The sequence below is a fragment of the Corylus avellana genome, chromosome ca6, assembly GCF_901000735.1.
Source record: "Corylus avellana chromosome ca6, CavTom2PMs-1.0".
Taxonomy (NCBI): domain Eukaryota; kingdom Viridiplantae; phylum Streptophyta; class Magnoliopsida; order Fagales; family Betulaceae; genus Corylus; species Corylus avellana.
In genome coordinates, this window is record NC_081546.1 from 14,921,246 (window position 1) to 14,931,704 (window position 10,459).

A 10,459-nucleotide genomic window follows, 5' to 3' on the forward strand; every position below is an offset into this window, starting at 1 on the left:
GGTTAGTAAAGCCAAAAAAAGAAAAACAACTTCTAGACATTTTTGAGACTTTGAAAAAAGTAGAGATTAACATTCCTTTACTAGATGCAATTAAACAAATTCCCTCATTTGCTAAAGCTTTAAAGGATTGTTGCACTCATAAAAGGAAGTTTTAGCAGCATGAGACAATGGCTTTAACAGAGGAGGTAAGTGTGGTGTTGCTAAGAAAACTACCATCAAAGCTACAAGATCTATGTAGTTTTACCATTTCTTGCAGAATAGGAGACCATCATTTTGAAAGGGCACTACTAGATCTAGGAGCAGGGGTTAATTTGAAGCCATACATTGTATATAAGACACTGGGTTTGGGGGAGCTTCAACCAACTTCTATCTCCTTGAAATTGGCAGACAGAAGCATCAAAAGACCAAGATGTATACTTGAGGATGTCTTGGTAAAGGTAGGTGAACTTATTTTACCTGCTGATTTCATTGTATTAGATATGGAAGAATCACCTATGCCATTGCCTTTGCCTATTATCTTAGGAAGACCCTATATGAAAACTGCTGATACAAAAATTTGTGTGAAAAAGGTTATTGTGAGTATAAAGGTGAATGGTGAGAAGATAGAATTCAAAATATTTAAGGCATTGCAATTAAATCAAGATGATTTAGAATGCTTTAAGGTTTGTATGATCCAAAGTGCTATTGATAAAGTTTTCCAGGTTCATCGTAATGATCCAATGGAGGCCACCCTCACCCACAGTTTCACAAAACAAGACACTAAGCTAGATTTTGAAGATGTTACTAATGACATCATTGAAGCTGTACACCTCCTTGAGGCCTCTCCACCACGTTCAAGTAAGTACATTCCTCTCTTTAAAACTCTTGTGCCTACTAATACTACTATTGTCCCTTCTATTGTCCAGGCACCAAAATTGGAATTGAAGCAGTTGCCAGAGCATCTTACATATGCCTACTTGGGAGAGAACAAAACACTACCTGTAGTAGTTGTTGCAAATCTAAGTTTTAGGGAAGAAGAGAAGCTGTTGAGATTTCTGAGAGAGCATAGAACTGCTTTGGGATGGACCATTGCTGACATCAAGGGAATAAGTCCAGCCAAGTGCATGCATCAGATCTTCCTTGAAGACGAAGCAAAGCCAACCAGGGATGCACAAAGAAGACTCAACCCACACATGAAGGAGGTAGTAAAGGTGGAGGTATTGAAACTGTTGGATGTTGGCATTATCTACCCCATCTCAAACAATAAGTGGGTAAGTCCAGTTCAAGTCATTCCAAAGAAAAGTGGGATAACAGTGGTGAAGAATGAAGACGATGAGTTGATACCTACAAGAATAATCACTGGTTGGAGGGAATGCATTGACTACAGAAGGCTGAACAAGGTGACTAGAAAAAATCACTTCCCTCTACCCTTCATTGATCAAATGCTAGAGAGATTAGCTGGCCATAGATACTACTGCTTCTTGGATAGGTACAGTGGCTACAACCAGATTGCAATAGCACCAGAGGACCAAGAGAAGACCACCTTCACATGTCCTTTTGTCACATTTGCTTATAGAAGGATGCCATTTGGATTATGCAATGCACCAACCACCTTTCAAAGATGCATGATGAGCATTTTTTCAGACATGGTGGAAAAATTTATTAAGGTATTTATGGATGATTTTAGTGTTTTTGGTTCTAATTTTGATGAATGCTTGAATCATTTGAAGAGTCTCCTCAAGAGGTGTGAAGAATGCAATTTAGTGCTCAATCGGGAAAAATGACACTTTATGGCTCAACAAGGCATTGTGTTGGGTCATTCCATTTCCAGCAAGGGCATTGAGGTGGATAAGGCCAAGATTGACATCATCTCCAAACTCCCTCCTCCTATGACAGTGAAGGGTGTAAGAAGTTTTCTTGGACATGCCAAGTTCTATAGAAGGTTGATCAAGGATTTCTCCAAGATTTCTAGACCCCTTCTGTGCATTGCTAGCCAACGAAGCCAAGTTTGAATGGTCTGAGGAATGCATGAATGCTTTCAACATATTGAAGAAGTTGTTCACATCTGCACCAATAATGATGGCACCAGATTGGAACCTTCCAATTGAGCTCATGTGTGATGCCGGTGACTTTGCCTTGGGAGCTGTCTTAGGTCAAAGAATCAATAAGGTTCCTCATGCTATTTATTATGCTTCTAGAACATTGAATGATGCTCAGCTAAATTATTCTACTACTGAGAAAGAATTATTAGCTATAATATTTGCTTTGGAGAAGTTTAGATCATACCTAATTGGTTCTAAGGTTATAGTATTCACTGACCATGCTGCTTTGAGATATTTGTTTGCTAAGAAAGATGCAAAGCCTAGATTGATCAGATGGGTACTATTACTGCAAGAATTTGAGCTTGAGATTAGAGATAAGAAGGGCAGTGAGAATGTGGTGGTAGATCACCTATCCAGGCTACTTCATGAAGAAGAAGGAGATGAGCTTCCATTGAATGAAAACTTTCCAGATGAGTAGTTGTTTGCAGTTGAGGTCCAACTTCCATGGTATGTAGATATTATTAATTATATAACTGCCAAGGTTTTTCCTCCGGGTATGTCTAGTCAAGAAAGGAAGAGGTTGATGGCTATATCTAGACATTACCATTGGGATGACCCCTATCTATTCAAATTCTACCCTAATCAAATCATCAGAAGGTGTGTCTTAGAGGAGGAGCACCTGAGCATATTGCAGCATTACCATCAGTTTGCTTGTGGAGGAAACTTTGGGGCCAAGAGAACAGCTCTTAAGGTATTACATTTTGGTTTTTATTGGCCTAATGTGTTTAAGGATGCCTTTTTGTTTTGCAGCTCTTGTGATAGATGCCAGAGGATAGGTAACATCACATCCAAAAATTAGATGTCATTGGAAAATATTCAGGTGGTAGAGCTCTTTGATGTATGGGGTATTGACTTCATGGGTCCATTTCCTAACTCATATGGTTATTTATATATCTTGCGGGTGTGGATTATGTGTCTAAATGGGTCGAGGCTCTCCCCTTAAAGACTAATGATCACAAAGTGATTGTGAAGTTTTTGCAAGAAAGCATCTTTGTTAGGTTTGGGACACCAAGGGCAATAATCAGTGATGGAGGTAGCCATTTCAACAATTATGTCTTTGCTTCTTTAATAAAGAAGTATGGGATCACACATAAGGTTGGCACTCCATACCATCCTCAAACCAGTGGTCAAGTGGAGATAAGCAACATAGAGATCAAAAGCATCCTAAAAAGGACAGTGAATCCCAACAGGAAGGATTGGTCTCTATGGTTGAATGATGCACTATGGGCTTATAGGACTGCATACAAGACACCTATTGGTATGTCCCCATATCGGTTGGTCTTTGAGAAAGCATGCCATCTACCAGTGGAGTTGGAGCACAGAGTGTATTGGGCCATCAAGAAGTTCAACTTTGACATGAAACAAGCTGGTGACAAGAGAAAGCTGTAGCTAAATGAACTTGAAGAATGAAGGCGTGATGCATATGAGAATGCCAAGCTCTACAAGGAAAGAACCAAGGTTTATCATGATAAGCAACTAATTAGGAAGGAGTTTCATGTAAGATAGAAAGTGTTGATCCATAATTCAAGGTTAAGACTCTTCCCTGGTAAACTTAAGTCTAGATGGTTTGGTCCTTGTGTGGTCACCAAGGTGTTTCCCCATGGAGCTTTGGAGGTTCATAGTCCACAAAAAAAAAAAAAAAAAAATAGACGAAGATTTGACACTCCAGTCTATCCAGGATGCAAAATAGTAGTACCTAAGCAGAACCACAGTATGGTTAAAGACGTTAAACTTAGCGCTTATGGAAGGCATCTCACATCATATCCTTTTATTTTAATGATTATTTTCATTTTATTTTTGTATTTTTCCTTAAGTTTTTGTTTTCCATTGTTATGTTAGTATTTTGTTTTGAAGGGACAAGTGTGCTTCAATTCAAGTTTGGGGGTGTGCGATGAGCCATGCTAGTCCAGACAGTTCATCCATCTCCCGTGTAAGATCTTTCCATGTTATAGACACATTGGGGACAATGTGTAATTTCAGTTTGGGGGTATGGTATACACATTTACAAACACTTTGTCCCAGTTTTATTTTGTGATTTGTAAAAAGAAAAATAATAATAACAATAATAATAATAATAATAATAAAGAAAAGAAAAAAAAGAGAAAATATATATATATATATATATATATATATATATATGCATGTTCAGTTTGTCTTAAAATTTTGGTTGAACTTAAAAATTGTGATTTGATTTCATTGGTGAGCTTAAAATTTTCAACACATGATCTAATGATAGAGTTTTTTAGTTTGGTTACTTGCTTTTGCAGTTGAGAATTCACATGTTTGATCTGATCTTACAAAAGCACATTAGCACATAATTTGTCGGGTATGATAGAAAGTCTGATGTGTGTGTTTCTATGTCTTGGGAGAAACTGGATGATTTATTAGATGGATACTTTGGCATATTTTTTTTTTTAAAAAAAAATGATCGTTGATAAGTTTTTAACTATGTAACTTGACCTCTTGTCTCAAAGCATTGAGTATTCACATCAAAAGGTGAAAATTTTTTATTTGGTTAATGTTATGGTTAGTTTGGTTCTGTAGCCTTTTGACTCAAGTTAGTAAGTCGTTAGGGGTGTTTTATACCTAATGCCCTAAAACCATCTGGTTTAGGAATCATTGGCCTAACACTCGCTACATGGGTCAATTAGAAAGCTTAAGGGAACCAAACATTGAATAGTCACCAAGAAAAAAAAGAGAGAGAGAGAGAGAGAGAAAAAGAAAAGTTATGCCATAGTTATTCATTCTAATGGGGATTTCAGTGAACTTTGAGATATTAAGACATTGCACATTGGAAATAATTGGAAGTTTCATATTTGTGTGCTAGTTCACTTTACACTGTTTCAAATTTGTGATGCCTTAGCCTGTCTTTTGTAAGTAATTAGACTTTAAAATTCCAATTCATTATGAAGATGGAGTTTATCTTTTTAAGCTTGCAAATGAATAAAAATCATGGTTTTTGGTGACACTTGAATTTTGGATAACATGAACTCGTGCATGATATTTGTGGGTAACATTCCTAGAAAATCCTCACAAGACTTCACTCATCCTCTAGGGAATGCCTAGAGGTTTAAAAGGCTTGTTGCAAACGCTAAATGCAATCGTACATCCCATGAAACATGGATTTATCTTTTTGTTTTCTGTTTTTCATTTTGTTTTTAGTTTTGTATTGCAAAGGGACTAGCAATATATAAGTTTGAGGGGGTGTTAAGTGCCAAAATATATATATTTGAGCCCTTAACTTATATTTGCTAATTTCTTAGTTTTGTTAGTTTGTACAATTTTATATCCTTTTTGTATTTTCATGGTTTTATAGGTTTTTGGAAGAAGAAAAAAAAAGAAGCAATTCTAGAAGTATCGGGCTAGAGAGATAAGAAAAGGAAAGAAAAGAAAGAAAAGGAGTAGATGTCGGTCAATGAGAGATAAGAAGGAAAAGAAAGAAAAAAGAAAGGAAAGAAGAAGGTGGAGGCTGCCTTGATTGAGGGAAGGAAAAGGAAAAGAAATAATATAAAATAAAATAATAAAATGAATAAGGAGGTGTTGGCAAGGTGTTCTAAAAATGGGAAAGGAAGAAAAGTGAAATGATTTGGGTGCAGAGTTCCCAAAATTGACCTATCACTCTTAAAATAATTTGTCTAATTTCTTCTACTAATCAATCCTCAATTATTAAATCACCCTCAAAATTGATTCTCTAATATTCTGCTAAAAATCAAGCCTTATAAAATCATCATATATCTTAAAACATCACATAAAATAATCTGAAATAATTTCTCTTACTATTCAATCTACCAATCTCCTATACTATTTCATATAATATTCATATATCATATTTTCCTCAAAATTAATATCTTTGCCTAATATGAATATTAAAATAATCTTTATCACCAAATAAATTCCTTTAATGAGGGTTTTAAAATCTTGGGCGCTACAATCTTTCCTCCTTATTGAAATTTCGTCCTCGAATTTAAAGCCTACAATTTTCACATATCTTCCAATTGATCAACTTTGATTTAAAGTATCCTTCAATCATTCATCATAGCCTATAACTTCACAGTTAACTTTTATCATGCATCTCCTTCTCCTCTGAGAGATCTTATTCACAATCTAAGGTCTCGATTTTTGTAATTATTCCTATCTCAAAATATTTTAAAGAAAATTTATCCTTTAAACAACCTCAATAGCAAATAATTGAAATATTCATCCCACTATGAAAGGCGGCCCACAGCTCTATATAAATCATCAATTCCTTTATACGTCTCATATATTAACTCTTCTTGTAAAGTCCTAAAACATCAAATTAACAATTATGTGATCTTTAGTCCATACTTCAAAACATCATAATCCTTTTAGCAAGATCAAAGTGGTTTCCTCGATCTTATTAATTAGTCTTATCAAAAGAGGGTAAAATCATCCCTACATATATTTCCTTTAGTCTCTCAATATCCCAGATCATATACACAAAGTCTCAATATAATGCTAAGTTAATTATCGACATTATCACCTCAAAAATCCACACAAATAATAAGCATCAACATTCTGCAATTTATATCTAAAACATCATTACCTCATAATGCCTCAAAAGTGGCATCATAAATCGATTCATCTTAAATACAAAACTGTTTATATTTCCTTATCTCAAATCTTGTATCAATGCTGCAATCTCAGCAGAAATCTTCTATACTACAACATCTATGCTTGATAAATCATAAATGGGCAAAATAAACTCGCAAATATTATTCCAACTCAATTAAAATACATTATTATAGAAGATAAGATTCTCATAAGTTGGTTATTGGTACATCCTCATATTGCTTTATCTAGAAAGTACATATTTAATAAACATGCAAGAAAGGACATAGGTAAGTTTCCAAGCTAAAAGTCCAAAGATACCCATGTTAGATGTTCTCTCTCTTAGGTCTTGCAAGGTCGAGAAAAAGAAAAAGAAAGACAGATAGTCCTGGAAAGCACTTCAGGGCATGATATGTATGTGACTTCTTTCTGAGGCTTTCGAGACATACATATCATGTGCTCTCTATTTTTTGTCATGTAAAGTCACTAAGAAAAGAGGGAGATATTTAGCCTGAGAAGCATGATCAAGGATAATCTTGCTTCACTAGGATATAATCGAGAATAATCTTGCTTTAATGGTTTTCTATTGAGGGTATAAAAATTGGGTTTCATGAGTCAAGCAGTGATGCTACATCTTTCTCTTTGGTAATTGAGAATAACTCCGACTATGATAAAAGGTTGAGTTTTACGTGTATGGAAGGCCATTGCTCAAAAAAAATGTAAGTGAAGGAAGATGAATAGAGGGTATGCGTTGCAAATGGGAAGAGGTACGAATTTATAGGATGGGTTCTGGAAGATGAACACGTGCGTGTGGTGCGCATTGGCCTGACAAATCATTCGGCCGCACGCGTGGATTTCAAAGTCGTTGATTGAACAGTAAGTTTGACAAACGAGTGTCGTGAAAGTCAAAAGCGATGTCGGCCGTCATTATGAGGGGAGACAAGATCTGAAAATCACGAAAACTTTTGGACTAAAATCGTTCGTCACCCGAGGTCTTCTGTTGTACGCTCTTTCACTGTAGCTTTAACCGAGGTAAAAAAAAATTTCTTTAAAAGCTACACGGCTACTGCTTCTAGAAACACATAAATTCCTTCGCCTTCTGATGTCCAGTCTCTCTGCACACTTATTCCCAACATTTCTCCTCCCAAAGTTTTCCTTAAACCTCCATAAATGGTTGCATCATCATCCTCTATCAACAACATCGACTTAAACGTTGCTCCTGCAGTACAACCCAACGTACTAGCTGTATTCCCCAGCGTGCTTCCAACATGTTTGCCATACATCCTGACGTATGACAGCCAACCTTTACCTTCGATAACCGTCCTATCACTATCCATGATTCTGTCATGCTCCATGACTCGACTACCATGGCAATGGCTAAAGGTCTCGTAACTCCACGGGATCAGTCATTGTTGTTGGGTAGGTCTAACACTAACACCATTAATGATTCCTTGGCATTCAGTATCCAAGGTACTGCTTTTGATTATGATTTGGCACGACATCTAAATGTTAGAAATGAGGAAATGAAAATCATAAGAAACCAAGTGGGGTCTTATAGCCGCTGCTCAAACACTACAAAAAGAAACATGTGGATTTGAAGCAAGAAAATACTAAGCTGAAGAAGCTAGTCATACGCGGAAGACCTTGGAATAAAAGTGCTAGAAATGGAGGAGACTACCGAACGTCTCCAGTGACAACAAAACTCTGGGTCGATGTCCAGAACTGTCCCACGTCTCTCAGCCCAAGCTCTAGCCAGGTACCTCATTCGAAATAATTATTCTTTTTGATAACTCAAATATATGCAATATCTTCAATTCTACTCACGCTAAATTCTCTCTTTGCAGAAGTGATCTCTTGGAGCAGCTCTGTGAAAGTATCCGCTCATCATTACTACATGTCTCTTCATGCAACTCTTTTCTTTTTTTTTTTTTATTCGTATTAATAAACATTGGTCTGTATATTATAAGGAACTTGTTCCCTAAACATTTCTATTTGCTTTGAAATTATAGCATATTCATGGTAGCTTCATATATACTCTTTGATTATTAGGCAAATCATACTAGTAGATTCCTAATACTCACAAAACATCAAGGTACACCCAATCACATATTAACAACCTCTAAAACACCTCAATATCATCAAACATATATCTTGTAAGGAGATTTAGATCCTATCACTATTTTGAAATGTCTTCCAACTTTTAACTCTATACTTCAAATTACCTCAAGAATAATAATCAATCATTATTACCTAGTGAATGAAAATTATACCTAAGGCCTTGTCATGTAACTAAAATTCTCATAATTTATTATCTACTAGTGTCTCAGTACTTTAAGTGTTATTCACAACCTAAGTGCACCAATTTATCCTCAAAACTTTAATCGTCACTTCAGTATAGTTTTCCACAATTACAGAAAACCTAACACATCAATTTTTAAAAACTACTTCAAGGATTTCATGAATTGTACCTTAAAGTCATCACGACCATCCGAAAATATCAAAATCCTTAAACCACAAATGTAAATGTCAAAATATTTTATAAATTCTAGGGTATACCTCATTTCATCTATCCCTGCAATACTTAGGCATTCACTTCATGTCTCTACGTAATCCTTATTCATCAATCCATATATTACAACCTCAATCATAGAGCCATTATTGTCATCAACCAAACCTTAACCATGATCAAAACGCATCTAAACTCTTATATCACCAATTCAGTTACAAGAATCATTTCACAACTTACATCCATAAGACCATTTTGTCACCAAGTCATTTACACAATTCATCTCACAACCTAAATCCATAAAACCATTTTGTCACCAGGTCAGTTACACAAATCATCACACAACCTAAATCCATAAAATCATTTTGTCACCAAGTCAGTAACACAAACCATCTCACAATCTAAGTCCATAAAACAATTTTGTCAACAAGTCAATTACACAAATCCTCTCACAACCTAAATCTATAAAACCATCATACGATTTTTAAATCATAATCAATAATCTTTTTTTTTAAAAAAAAAATCCTTGGGACACCTCAAAATATACTTTTATCGATCAATACTCAAGAAAATTGCTGCTAATTCTAATGGGTAGATACTATAGATTACAACCTATCTTCCATCTAAAAAAAAAAATCCATCTTCGTCATCAACTAGATCACAATACCCAAAATCTCCTCATTACTCTCACTAAATCGATTTTTTTTTTTTTTAACATGCGATGACACAACAAAAATATAAACCATTAGAAAAATGCTCATGCATCATTTATTAGAGACCACAAATACATACTCTACTTGGCCGGAATTTGGCTTCCCATTACACCAAATATATATATATATATATATATATATATATATATATATATATATATATATATATATATATGAAAAGTCTACAGAACCTTGTAACATTTGCTCTGATACTATAATTGTAACATCCCCGACCCGTTAAGGCTAGATTTGTCACTTTTTTTTTCTTTTACAACACAAATTTTGAAAAGATCTATAAGGTCTATCAGAGTATTTAATACAAATTATTGGAAAAATAAATTCTACCCCCATTCCGGCATTCTATTCCAGCATGCTTTTTACCTGAAACAAGAAATAAAACTGATGAACCCAAAGGGGGCCCAGCAAGTAAAATCCACAACCATAAGCAGTTTTACTCCTTGTCCCGTTTTGAAAATTGGAACGCATAAAACATATGTTCCTAGTAATTTTTTTTTTTTTTAAGAAAATGAGAAAGCAAATAAAGGCGTAACAATATACATATGCAGCCATCCCATTTCAGCTACGTATGC

The 10,459-nt window shown here is 35.1% G+C and overlaps 1 protein-coding gene across 1 annotated transcript; it reads left to right on the forward strand.

Annotated features, from left to right (window-relative positions):
- The first annotated feature begins 479 nt into the window (after nt 1-479).
- LOC132185221 (uncharacterized) lies at nt 480-3,470 on the forward strand. Its single transcript, XM_059599022.1, has 2 exons — nt 480-1,024; nt 3,080-3,470. Exons 1-2 carry the CDS (start codon nt 480-482, stop codon nt 3,468-3,470), a joined length of 936 nt encoding a protein of 311 aa, XP_059455005.1.
- Nucleotides 3,471-10,459: the final 6,989 nt, after the last annotated feature.